This window comes from Oscarella lobularis, chromosome 6, assembly GCF_947507565.1.
Source record: "Oscarella lobularis chromosome 6, ooOscLobu1.1, whole genome shotgun sequence".
Lineage (NCBI taxonomy): Eukaryota > Metazoa > Porifera > Homoscleromorpha > Homosclerophorida > Oscarellidae > Oscarella > Oscarella lobularis.
In genome coordinates this window covers 2,135,090-2,148,470 of record NC_089180.1, presented here as the reverse complement: position 1 = coordinate 2,148,470, position 13,381 = coordinate 2,135,090, and the positions used below count along the sequence as shown (strand labels likewise).

Sequence of the window (13,381 nt, the reverse complement as noted above, 5' to 3'; positions counted from 1 at the left end):
TCGAGAACGGCGAAGAGGCGCTCGGGACAAGCGCGTAGGGAACCACGGCACCTAGCAGAATCGAAAAGAACGCAGCATTTATTGGATGTACCTTTAGCGATCCTGTAGTGCTCTAGGCAAAGAGCGACGTCGTCTACGAATCCGCATTCGCGACTTCTTCGTCCCGAAAAGGACGTGGTCCTCCCAAAGCACAGGCGACGAGCACGAGTGCCAGGAAGGTTGGAGTAAAAGCATGGGAGATCAGTTTGCATAGCGTAAGACAGCTGAGAGCGAGTCAATCGAGCAGGCGTCTGCGCGGATCAAGATCAGCTGAAATGCATTTTATCGACCGTTAGAGCCGTTTTTTTTAATGTATCGAGGCTCCGATCGCTACGCGTAAGCGCAAAGCGAACATAAATGTAGCAGACTTCGTTATCTCTACTATCTGAGAATGGCAGCCCAACTTCCGACGCGTAGTACTCAATTGACGTCCTCTCGAAAAGAAAACGCGTGGATCTCATATGAAAGAAAATTTATTGAAGTCTGGATATGCGAAAGTATGAGCTTATCCGGTTCGAATTGACCTTATCCGAGGCCATTTTCTGTGGGTGGGTCTTAATAGAATACACACAGTCGCGCTCCATTGGCCATTGTTAGCAGAGCATGCGCGTTTGAAAGTCCGCCTGCCCTCGCCAACCGGCTGAATCGTGCCTCAATCGCGCCTAACGACCCACGATGTTTCGAATTTTGCCGAAACATGTTAGGTAAAAACAGCGTCTTTTTAGCTTCAAAGCCAAAGAATACTGCCTTTTATTTATACTACTGGCGTTTTCGGAAAGCTCGGCGACAAAAATGGGAAGTTGTAGACGATACTATTTGTACGAGGGTCCCCGCCCGATGCGCGTTTGTTTCAGTGAAGCAATGCCATATTTGCGCATTTTCGCCAAAGAAAATGCGCTTGTCAGAGGCTAGATAAGGTAAATTCAGCGCTTTCGGAGAACATTCGAAGGCGGGGAGTAACCCTAACTACAACGCATGCGTGTTTGAAACTCCGTCCTGGCCTCGCCAACCTCGCCAACCAGCCAACCGACCGGGCCCCCAACCGACCAGCCAACCAGGGGGGTTTTGCTAAAGTGCGCTAGGAACACGCCCCTACCTGAAATCTTCGTTTTTTCTCTTGAAACACACTATTGTAGCGGTTGATAGGAGCATAACTTAGCACAAACAGCGCACTGGCCAATTTTCGCATTTCTTTGTTGTGGCATTTCGCTGCACGGGCTTCTGACCTAATCGGCTCCTGCAGCCCGTTTTTTTCTACCAGGTCGCTGCTTTTTTTTGCAGCTGCAGTTTCTAGTAAGAAGTCTCGTTATTGATTTAACACCTCCGCTTATCGCCACGGCCACACATGCTGACGCCGTCCTGAAAACAATGGAGCGGCAGTCTTCCCTCCTGGCATCTCTTGCCGATCGCCTTCATCGTTTGGAAACCACCGGATATCCTTCGTTTGCTGTGCCAACCGCTACGTCATATCAGAGTCGTCCCCGCGTGCCCGTTGCTCAACGCCGTTGCTGGAACTGTGGTGAATTCGGACATATTAGCGTGAACTGTACTAAGTTTAGCGCACAACCCATACGTGTCGCGTGCCCCCACCGCGGAACCTTACAACACAACGCATCCTCGCCTCCGTCCCCTGTTTTTCAAGTCCATGCGGTCGTGAATGGAATTCCTAGTCGTTGTCTGGTTGATTCCTGTCCATCTTGCCACCTTCGTACGCGCCGGCACCTCTGCCTCGCGCCACCGAACAATTAACGATGGCCAGTGGCCATTCAATCGACGTCATCGGCACAGCGGACTTTCCTCTCCGCATCGGTACTTGGTTTCCGCGTAGCTTCGATCTCTACCAACCCCATCTTGGGTGTTGACTGCATCATCCCTAACAACATCGATATCATCACCTCTAAACGTCAGTTACGACTCCCAAACGGCGCTTCACACCCTCTTATTGCCCCGCCTCCCCCCTCACCGTCGTTTCGCGCGGAGCCCACTCCGGCATTGTCCGTGGTTCTTGCCGAGTCCGTAGTCTTTCCGCCGGGAAAATCGGAGATGATTGTTGCCGGCATTGTTCAATGCGCGGATTCTACGGAGCGATACAACTCTTCTACGTCTCCGATATTGTTTGAGCCGTTGCCGACGCTAGCAGAAAAACGTGAGCTGGTTATCACCGCTTCTCTTGCAAACAACAATGACGGTGTGATTCCGGTGCGCATTCTCAACGTCGGCGGAGCACGCAAACTTTACAAGGGGACACGTCTAGGCACGGTGGAAGAAATTGATCCTAAAATGCTTACCGGTGCTGTTTCAAGTTCACATACAGCTGACAAATGGACACCACCGCTGCCTGACACTCCCAAATTGTCGTCTACGGAACGGGCAGAACTGGAACGTTTGCTTTCGGATTACAGTGACATTTTTAGTCGGCACTCCGCGAATTTGGGCCGTACAGATGTCCTTCAACATTCAATTCATACGGAGAATGAGCGCCCTCTGCACCAGCGCCCGTACCGACATATTTTCATCTCCGCACCGAAGCGCAGCGTCAAGTGGAAGAAATGCTCGATGCCGGCGTTATCGCCCCCAGCAACAGCCCGTGGTCATCACCCATGATTCTCGTACCAAAGAAGAATGGGAAGCTACGTTTTTGTGTCGACTTCCGCCGCCTCAACGATTGCACCACAAAAGACGCTTACCCGATTCCGCGTATCGACGACGCCCTTGATAGTCTTGGCGGTTCACGATATTTCACCACTCTCGATCTCGCATCGGGGTACTGGCAGGTTGGGATGGCTCCGGAAGATCGTGCCAAGGCCGCCTTTTCGTGCAACGGAGGCCACTATGAGTTATGCCGTTTGGCCTTACCAACGCGCCCGCAACGTTTCAGCGATTAATGGACCTTGTGCTACGAGGGCTCCCACTCGACTCTTGCTTGGTGTATTTGCATGGACGACGTCCTTGTACACTCGCGCACATTCGAAGAGCATATTCGGAACCTCGAAGCGGTGTTTGCTCGTTTGCGATCCGCTGGCCTGAAATTGCGGACCGAAAAATGTCAGTTTTTTCGCTCGGAAGTGCCCTACCTCGGTCACATTATTAGCGCTGCGGGAATCGCTACTGACCCCTCAAAAGTTGAGAAAGTCCGCCATTGGCCTCAACCGCGCAACAAAACGGAAATTCGCTCGTTCATCAACTTTGCTGGCTGCTATCGACGCTTTGTGCAGGACTTTTCAACAATCGCGGCTCCCCTCCACGACTTAACTACACAAAAGGCGCTTTTCAAATGGTCGCCTGAAGCGGAGACGGGTGACGTTAAAACAAAAACTGACTTCCCCGCCTGTTCTTGCTTTCCCTCGTTTTTCTCAACCTTTTCGCCTCAAGACCGACGCCAGCGACACTGGACTGAGTGTTGTTTTGTCGCAGCTCATCGATGGGCAGGAGCATCCCATCGCGTTTGCTAGTAAAAAGTTAAACGACGTCGAAAAGAGATACAGCGCTATACCGACAAGGAGTTGTACGCTATCAAATGGGGGATGGCGCATTTCCATCCTTATTTGCTCGGATCGCCATTTGTCGTTATAACAGACCACCGCCCCTTGGTTCATCTCAAGAATATGAAACAGACGTCAGGAAAAATCAGTCGCTGGCTTCACGCAATCTCCCAGTACTCCTTTAGCGTGGAATATAAACCGGGTCGACTTCACGACGACGCCGACGCGCTCTCCCGAATGTGCGGTGCAACGACCATTTCGGCGGGCATCAGCAAATCGGAAATGCGTGCGTTGCAGACTTCCAACGAAGCAATCAAAGCAGTTATCTCTCAGCTTCGTGACAACAGCGGACGTCCACCCGCCGAAGGTCGCTGGCGCGAGGGCGCATACCGCCGTTATCGTCAGCTCTGGGATCAACTGCAGTTGGGTGACGACGACATTCTGCGGCGACGACGGCGACTCGGTGCCCGTCTTGACGAAGTCACGGTTTTGGTTGTCCCGCCACCTCTTGTCCCTTCCATTCTCCGGCAAGTGCATGACGATCCACTCAGCGGACATCTCGGTGTTAACAAGACGGTGGATGTTCTTCTGGAGCGCTACTACTGGCCGGGTTTCTCCGCAGATGTCGAACGCTACATTCGCGAATGCCCATGCAACGTGTCAGCGCACGTCCGTATTGGCATCCCGACCAAGAGCTCCCCTTCGCTCGATTGCAGTTGGTAGTCCGTTCGACATGCTGGCCATCGACTTTCTGGAACTTCCGCGCACGGCTCGTGGAAATCGCTACGTACTCGTCTGTTCCGATTATTTTACTCGCTGGCCAGAGGCGTTTGCTACAACCGACCAGACCAGCTGAGGGTGTGTTCGGGGATCACATGATGGCTCACAAAAGGCCATATCTCGTTGGTAGGGACTCGTGCATGCGCAAACAGATAAACTATTATTGGCTACTATTCATTGATGCTTGATCATGCGCCTTTGAAAGTCCGCCCTGCCTCCCTCGCCGTTATACGGGCTCGCAAACTGCGTTTGCCACCCGTACAACTGCGGTGGTAGCGTGGTAATAGCGTGGTAATGGCAGGATGAAAAAACTTCAGCAGTCGGACGCTGCCGTTGACCACGCCATTATTATGCGCAAGTGGTGTTGCATGTGCTTGATTCGTAAGCGCGGCTCGCGCGCAACAATATGGAACGATAAACCGGCAAATATTCGCAACGCGCATATGCATTCGCAACGTGCGCGAATGCATTCGTGACGACCCATACGCATTCGCATATGCGCACCATAGATATTAGAGAGAGAGAGGCAACTCCCGTTTGTCACGTGACTTTTCGTGATAGTTACGTTTGTACACGTATGCGATCGAGGAAACCACGGCAAAATAGGAGATAAAATAGGAAGAAGTGCTTCCCACGTTACTGGAAGTGTACTAAGGAATAGAAACAGTGGCCGCCATGCAGTTTTCTGTCGCTAGAGCCTGTAGAATCGATCCGAGAGCACGCGATCATCTGCGACAGGGTTGCCTCCCTCCCGATCCAATTTTCGGGGTTCTAGGCCTAACCATCTTATGCCTATATAGTTTCTACATGCGGTAGGCGTATTTTTTACCAAATCGAAGAACGCTTCGATGTAGGAGCTCCTTTTTTGTGCGTAGGAGGTGCCTCAACTGTGACTTCCTGTGTAGTAGCTAGCGTCCATCAGTGTTTTGGAGTGTGTTTAGCAGGGATTCTTACATGCGGTAGGCATAATTGTTTGCTGCAGAGTACAGAAATGACTGAAACTCTAAAGTTTGGATATAACGTTGAGGAGATCCACGAGGCCTGCCGAAAAACAATTATGCCTACCGCATGTAAGAATCCCTGCTAAACACACTCCAAAACACTGATGGACGCTAGCTACTACACAGGAAGTCACAGTTGAGGCACCTCCTACGCACAAAAAAGGAGCTCCTACATCGAAGCGTTCTTCGATTTGGTAAAAAATACGCCTACCGCATGTAGAAACTATATAGGCATAAGATGGTTAGGCCGAGAACCCCGAAAATTGGATCGGGAGGGAGGCAACCCTGTCGCAGATGATCGCGTGCTCTCGGATCGATTCTACCGGCTCTAGCGACAGAAAACTGCATGGCGGCCAATGTTTCTATTCCTTAGTACACTTCCAGTAACGTGGGAAGCACTTCTTCCTATTTTATCTCCTATTTTGCCGTGGTTTCCTCGATCGCATACGGGTACAAACGTAACTACCATAGGGTCACGAAAAGTCACGTGACAAACGGGAGTTGCCAATCCCTCTCTCTCTAATATCTACTAGCTGCTGTACCCGTGCTTCGCACGGGTAGGGAATTTTCATTTTCTGGCAAATCTTTCACTGCTAATTAAGTTATTATACCTGGAGCCAAAGGTATGGTTACTGGTGTATAAATCAAATAATTTTAATATCGAACCCGTAAATTAAGGTTTCGATATCTGAAACACGGGATTTACCGACGTCAGTTTAAACGTTATAATTTATTCACCAGAGTTTTCCGAGGTCCCTTCTCCATCACCGCGGAATCGGCCGTCGGTGATTTGACTGCGCGCCCACTAACTCTAATGGTCATTCTCGGGCGGCCGCTGGATCTATAGAGGCTACGTACGAAATAAGCATGGGCCAAATCCGTTTACTGTTATAATTTTTCATTACCGAATAAATGAGATTTTCCAGTGTCACTCTATCATTACCGGAATTTGCCGGTGATGATTCCACTGCGGCGCCCACTAACGCTCCGCAGGTCATTTTCTGGTGTAAAGGGCTCTTTGGTTAATCAGTTCTGTTACAATTTATTCAAAGCGGAATGTATTTGACAGATATTATTTTCCGACGTCCCTTTACCATCACCAAAATCTGTCGGCAATGGCTTCACTGCGGCGCTCACTAACGCTCCATGCACAGGCCATTGTCGTGCGACCGCTTGAGGGGCTAACTGAGGGCGCCTTAGCTAATCACCCCTGTTAATTATAAAACAATGAATTTTGTGAATATGATTTTTCCACGTTCCTTAATTAATCGGTACCAAAATTTTTCGGAAATGATTTCATTACGGCGCCCACTACTGCGTTACAGGTCATTTTCTGGCGTTTGCTTGAGGCCACGAAGGACGCGTCGGCTAACCACTTCTGTCATAATTTATTCGCAGCGGAATAAATTTGACCGTTATGATTTTCCGACGTCCTTTCATCATCACCAAATCCTTTGGCAATGGCTTCACTTCGGCGCTCACTAACGCTCCGCAGGCCATTGTCGGGCGTCCGCTTGAGGCTTACTGAGGGTGTGTCGGCTAACACCTCTGTTCTAATTTATTTACAACCTAATAAATTTCACAAAAAGATTTTTCTACGCTCTGTAATCATGACCGGACTTTGCCGGGACTGATTCCACTAAGGCGCCCGCTACCGCTTTAGAGGCTATTTTCTGGCGTTTGATTGATTGAGGCAGCGAAGGGCGCGTCGGCCAATCACTTCTGTTATAATTTATTCGCAGCGAAATAAATTTGACGGTTATGAATCTCCGACGTCGTCCTTTAATCATAACCGGAATTTGACGGCGATGATTTCATATATAGCGGCGCCCGCGTACTAACGCTCCGCAGGTTCTTTTGGGGCGTTCGCTAGATCTGTAGAAGAGGCTACACGAAAGACGCCTAGGCCTTTTCTGGTGTGAATTAAGGGCGGTTTGGTTAATCAGGTCTGTTACAATTTATTCAAAGCGGAATAAACTTGACAGATATGATTTTCCAACGTCCCTTTAACATCACCAAAATCTGTCGGCAATGGCTTCACTGCGGCGCCAACTAACGCTCCGCAGGCCATTGTGGTGCGACCGCTTGAGGCCTACTGAGGGCGCGTCCGCTAATCACCCCTCTTATAATATATTCACAAAATAATAAATTTGGCGAATAAGATTTTTTCACGTTCCCTAATCAGTACCGGAATTTTCCGGGAATGATTCCACTACGGCGCCCGCTACCGCGTATGTGGCCATTTTTCGGCTTTTGCTTGAGGCCACGAAGGCTAATCACTTCTGGTATTTATCATTACCGGAATCTGACGGAGATGACTTCACTGCGGCGCCCACGTACTAACGCTCCGCAAGCTTTTTTCGGGCGTTCGCTAGATCTGTAGAGGCTACACGAAGGACGCCTAGGCCAATCACTTCATTTACACCAATTCTACGGAATTGATTTTCCGGGATCACTGCACCATCGCCGAAATACTCCAGCGGGCGCCCACTGACGCTCTGCGGGGCCTTTCTCGGCGGGGCCTTTCTCGGGCGTACGCTCGAAGCTACGCATACTAAGAGCGCGTAAGCCGAGCGACGGGCTAGTGCAGGCTGTTCGACGGCGCCCGTTCGCGGTGGGGCATCGCCGTCATCGCCGCGCGGTCCCGGCAGGTCACGGGGGGAACGCGACGGCAACGTAAAATTATCGAGGGCGATCACGTGGCGCTCGGTCCCGTATCGGCAATGGCGTCGTTTGGGCTTTAAAGGTACTAGCTGATTTACCCGTTCATCGAACGGGTTGTTTAGGCGTTTGTATTCAAACATGAGCGCATATGAAATAATGCTTGATCGGCCGTTTTTTGCAATATTCTAACGGCATTTGACAGCGTGTTGTCAACCCGCGGTGCCGCGCCTGCTGATAGGCCGGTCTTTCTGCGACCGTTACGACTCTATTCCGCTATATATCTCCAACGCTATATCTGCACGCTATATCTAATGCTATAACTTCACGAATCGGGTCTCTTTAATTAATTAAAAGAGACCCGATTCGTGCATTAGAGATAGTTTTGGGCCGCTGCAATTCGACCTACTTACGGCTTTTCTACCCGAGTTAGGCTTATTGGAAGAGAGCTGCAGTTTCTTGTCGAAGCTTGTTTGCAGCCGCAAAAGCTTTTAAAGGTTAAATCTCAAGCTGTACATAGTCTGGTCATTGCATATACGCTGTAAACCGACTTGGTTCATTTGGTGGCTCCCGATTAACATATCGTAACTATTTAGTCATCTATATTTGGATATTCAGTAATCCGTCGGATCCATGTACAGCATCCGATCCAGGGTAATTTGCAGCTGCGCTGAGTACGCTCTTCAGTCATTCGTAACTGCTGCACATGATAGTCCTTGCCCATTAAAATATGAAATTATGCTTATTCGGCCGTTTCTTGCAATATTCTAACGGCATTTTACAGCGTGTTGTCAACCCGCAGTGCCGCTCGCTGATAGGCCGGTTTTTCTGCGACCGTTACGACTCTATTCTGCTATATATCTATCTCTAATGCACGAATCGGGTCTCTTAAGCGCCGCTGCAATTCGACCTACGTGGGCTAGCTACGGCTTTTTTACCCGCGTTAGCTTATTGGAATACAGCTGCAGTTTCTTGTCGAAGCTCATTTACAGCTGCAAAAGCTATTCAAGGAGAAATCTCATGCAGGCTGTATACTCTGGTCATTTCCTACGCTGTAAACCAACTTGGTTTGTTTGGAGGCGCCCGATTAACATATCGTAACTATTTTGTCATCTATTTGGACATTCGGTAATCGGTCGGGTCCATGTACAGCAGCCGATCCTTGGTAATTTGCGGCTGCGCTGAATCCGGTCGTAAGTCATTCGTAACTGCTGTACATGATAGTCCTTGCCCACTAAAAAAGCTTCAGTAGCGGGCCTCGGCATATAAGTAAACCGCTCCTCTACCCAATCGCGCGGTCCCATCGCAGCAGAAGCAGACGGTCACGATCTATTCACAGCTGCTCCAACCGGGCTAATCGCTGCATGCAGCAGCAGAAGAAACAGCAGCAGCAGTAGTGGCGTCTGTCAATTCACTGCTCAGATCAATCTGCGCAGTAGTCGCGCGTTTAGCTGTTGCATATGGTCCAGCCTACTGAAGATGCGAAATAACCTCTCTCGTTTCCAGCGCTACTAATAGACCGGAGCCGCTTTGCAGCTGTGAATAGACCGGTCCTTGTCCAAGAGCCGCAACCGGGCAAATTAACCTAATTCTATTTCGCAGAAAAGATGAGTTTAACGATTTTGTCTTTTCAAAATCGGCACATCGTTTATCTTCCCATCATTTAAAGCTGCCACGCAAGTGAACTGCAATATGTGTTTTCTGTTGAAAGTACTCAATGTGTTTTCTGTTGTAGGTACTCAAAATGTTTTCTGTTGTAGGTACTCAATGTGTTTTCTGTTGAAGGTACTGAATGTGTTTTCTGTTGTAGGTACTCAATGTGTTTTCTGTTTTAGATACTCAATATGTTTTCTGTTGTAGGTACTCAACGTGTTTTCTGTTGTAGGTACTCAATATGTTTTCTGTTGAAGGTACTGAATGTGTTTTCTGTTGAAGGTACTGAATGTGTGATCTGTTGTAGGTACTCAACGTGTTTTCTGTTGTAGGTACTCAATATGTTTTCTGTTTTAGGTACTCAATATGTTTTCTGTTGTAGGTACTCAATGTGTTTTCTGTTGTAGGTACTCAATATGTTTTCTGTTTTAGGTACTCAATGTGTTTTCTGTTGAAGGATACATACCCTGCAAGCAGGAAGTGGTACAGTGTCAATTGCACAAAAACATGCATCAGTGATACGTACTCTGCAAGCAGGGAATGGTACACTGCGAATTCCACTATGCGGTAAACATGCATCAGGGATACACGTATTGCAAGGGCAGGGCACTCTACCAGGAGTCGCTGGAACTTCGCAGCGAGGTCGCTTTCGCGCGGAAGAAGCCATGGAAAAACGGAAAGACAAAGGAAGATGGCGGCGGAGAAAATATGCATAGCGCACTCTAAGGCGATTCGAATTGTGGCGAAACGCGACTTCACGGCGGCGATTGCTCGATTCGGACCGGTAGAGAACCCGCGCGAGACGTGGCGTTTGGAATTGCGGCGCGATCGGCGGCTCGGGAAAGCGGCGGCGGAGGAGGATCCGCGGCGGGGGTCCCGACGAACGCGCGTTCAATCGATCGCGCGGAAGGGCGTTCGAAGCGCAGCGGCGCGATCGAAGCGCGGTCACGGCGGCGTCGGGCGGCGAAATTTGAAGGCGAAAACGCGAGGTCCCGCATGGGAAACGCAGGCCCCGTACGAAGCTCCGTAAATTATGGGAAGAGAAGAAGAAGATGGGAAGAAGAAAGAAGATAGATGGCGTCGTTTGGGCTTTAAAGGTATAGATTTAAAGGTATAGATTAAAGGTATAGATGTGCGCACGTTGCGAATGCATATGCGCACGTTGCGAATGCATATGCGCACGTTGCGAATGCATATGCGCACGTTGCGAATGCATATGCGCGTTGCGAATATTTGCCGGTTTATCGTTCCATACGACACTTGCCCCCCGAAAGTGGGCGTTCCCGCCAGCACTGTTTATGCGCGTGTGGCGTTCCATGCGCCTGATCCGTAAGCGTCACTCGCGCGCAAACAAAGAAGACACTTGCACCCCAAAAGTAGGCGTTTCCTCCAGCACTCTTTATATGCGCTGGCGTTCCTTGCGCCTGATCCGTAAGCGTCGCTCGAGTTGAAGACACTAGCCTGTCGAAAGTGGACCTCGTTTTCTAACAAATCTTAGAAAAATCGTCGCGATTTCGTACAAAGCCCTAACTTCTTGATATTTGTATTACAGAGGCGGTTGAGAACGTTTTTCTCATTGGTTCATCGGAGCCGGGTGCCGTACTTTTCGACGCATTCAAAGAATTCGAAGTAAGATAGAGGAAAATTTGACGCTCTCATCATTTTTTTGTTTTTTCGTAAAAGCGCCAAGGCGGACGAATACATCGAATCCTACGCGACAATCGGACCCTGGAGCAAATACCTCGCCAAGCTTCTCCAAGGCAAAGCGATAATGAAAGTCAATTCAAACGACATCATGAAATCGGGAGATTGGATAGGAAAACCAACCGCCGATTCCGGTCGATTCATTCACATTCTCTCATCGGCGAGACGCCTCTCTACGTAGCAGCCAAAAACGGCTGCTTCGACATCGTCAATCTCTTCCTACACCAAGGCGTCGACGTGAAAATAGCGACGTGGAAATTGCAGCGCGTCCCGTCGTTTTCGAGGCGACCACGCGCCGCCGCCGTTGTCATCGTCACCGACCAAAAAGGCGAAAGGGAGCGAGACGTCTTACGATCCGATCGACGTCCGATTTCGTTCGCTGTCCTTCCTTCACCAGTGTGACGTCATTATTCACCCGTCACTTTTACGTACGACGAAACAAGATGACGAGGACCTGATAAAATCATCCACGTGACTATTTTTCTCAGAGGGCTCGTATCTGCGTGATGGAACGTCGCGATACTCGATGCGATGTGAATTTTCTTTGACGAGAAATCAGATTGAACAAATAGTGGCTGGAAAGTGAGTGGAGAGAGAGTGGCTGGGGGTGGAATACATATTTGACATTTTCAGAGGTGTGGACGTTATCTCAGGGTCCGCCGTGATGACATATAAAACAAAATTAATATTAAGGTCAATAGAATAGTGACGTACCTTAATTAAAGTTTCTTGAATTTGATTTTTTGAAGGTTTTGTCTATATGAATCAAGCTGCGAGCAAAGCGATAGAATCCCAAGAGTCAAATCAATTCTAATGAATGACACCGAACTTCCCGTTCCATTCAACTTGTCCTATAAAGTGAGAAGAAGCCGCGTGTGCTTTTAAATTAATTCTATCGTTTCCTACTCCAGGATTCTTCAGCCAATCCGTACTATCCGTTTGACTTGACGTCCAATTGTGAACTGACAGAAGGAAGGAAGAACGTTTTGATTATTTATTGGAAAAATGACCATGAAGTGAGACGACGCATCTTCAAAAGGTCGCCTTTAGTTAAGTCTTTTTCTATGCATGGCCAAAACAGTATGCCTTTCAAGTCAGCCTTGTCAAAGCGGTCGCCGGCTCTGACTTGACAACGAAGTTGCGTTCAAAAGTTCGAAATTCGGATTACACAAGAGCAATGAGTAAGTGAAAAAGAAGACGGAGAAAAAGTGAACTTACGGCGGTGTAGTCAAGGATAAAATGAAGAATTCCTTTGAGAGCGAAGTGGCTCTGATGAGTCTGAGGGTGTCCCTACTATGCCCGGTACGTGCATCTTATTAATTTATTGTTAGACTGACGGGGGGAGGGTTTTTCTGATAACCGTAGTTGGGAAAAATGAAAATGAAATGGCCGTGCAGGTCAGCGATAAAGAAAGAGAGTTTTTCATCACAGACTGCATGTTTTTTTATCTAGGGGATCTGATTGTAAGCATTTGCAGTGCTTTGACGGGGAGCTCTACGTGCAGCTCTACGTGCAGATGAACGAAAAGGTGCAGATGAACGAAAAGTAAGCTTTACGTAATACCTACGGATCTTCCTGACTTTTTTTGTCAACAGAAAGTCGTCTTGGCGTTGCCCTCTCTGTAAGAATTTTCTGCCTTTTGATGACTTGACTGTTGACGGGTATATTGATCATGATTTATTTATTCTGTTAGCGATTCCTTGACTTAACTAAGATACTTTCTTGACATTCTGGCGTCAAATCCAAGCGGGCTGGATATCGAGTTTAGTCAAGATGGTTCATGGAGTGTTTTCAAGGAGAAGCGGACAGGTAAAACACGCGAATTGGGGTCTCTTGCGTCACTACTACCCCACGCGGAAAGTAAGCAGATCTACATAAAAAACTTCCTTCTGAAATCAAGGTAATATTGGGAAGAGAGACAGCGTTCCTACACCACCCGTCTCCAAAGCACGTGTTATTGATTTGACCCTGGACAGCGACGAAGAAGACTAATAGAATTAGTAGAAGCACGGTCCGCCCACGGGTGCTAGCACCGCATAAGAAAATATTTCCGCGCTGGTG

General features: G+C 48.7%; 1 protein-coding gene and 1 long non-coding RNA gene across 2 annotated transcripts; both read left to right on the top strand.

The window, feature by feature from the left end:
• The first annotated feature begins 11,580 nt into the window (after positions 1 to 11,580).
• Positions 11,581 to 12,015, top strand: LOC136188274 (uncharacterized). The gene is made up of 3 exons (XR_010670187.1): positions 11,581 to 11,748; positions 11,809 to 11,902; positions 11,954 to 12,015. It is a non-coding gene; the product is annotated as an uncharacterized lncRNA (long non-coding RNA).
• A 388-nt stretch (positions 12,016 to 12,403) lies between these two features.
• Positions 12,404 to 13,312, top strand: LOC136188166 (E3 SUMO-protein ligase PIAS3-like). Its single transcript, XM_065975899.1, has 7 exons — positions 12,404 to 12,501; positions 12,549 to 12,622; positions 12,686 to 12,717; positions 12,773 to 12,865; positions 12,916 to 12,981; positions 13,035 to 13,129; positions 13,221 to 13,312. Exons 1-7 carry the CDS (start codon positions 12,498 to 12,500, stop codon positions 13,310 to 13,312), a joined length of 456 nt encoding a protein of 151 aa, XP_065831971.1. The 5' UTR covers positions 12,404 to 12,497.
• The last annotated feature ends 69 nt before the right edge of the window (positions 13,313 to 13,381 follow it).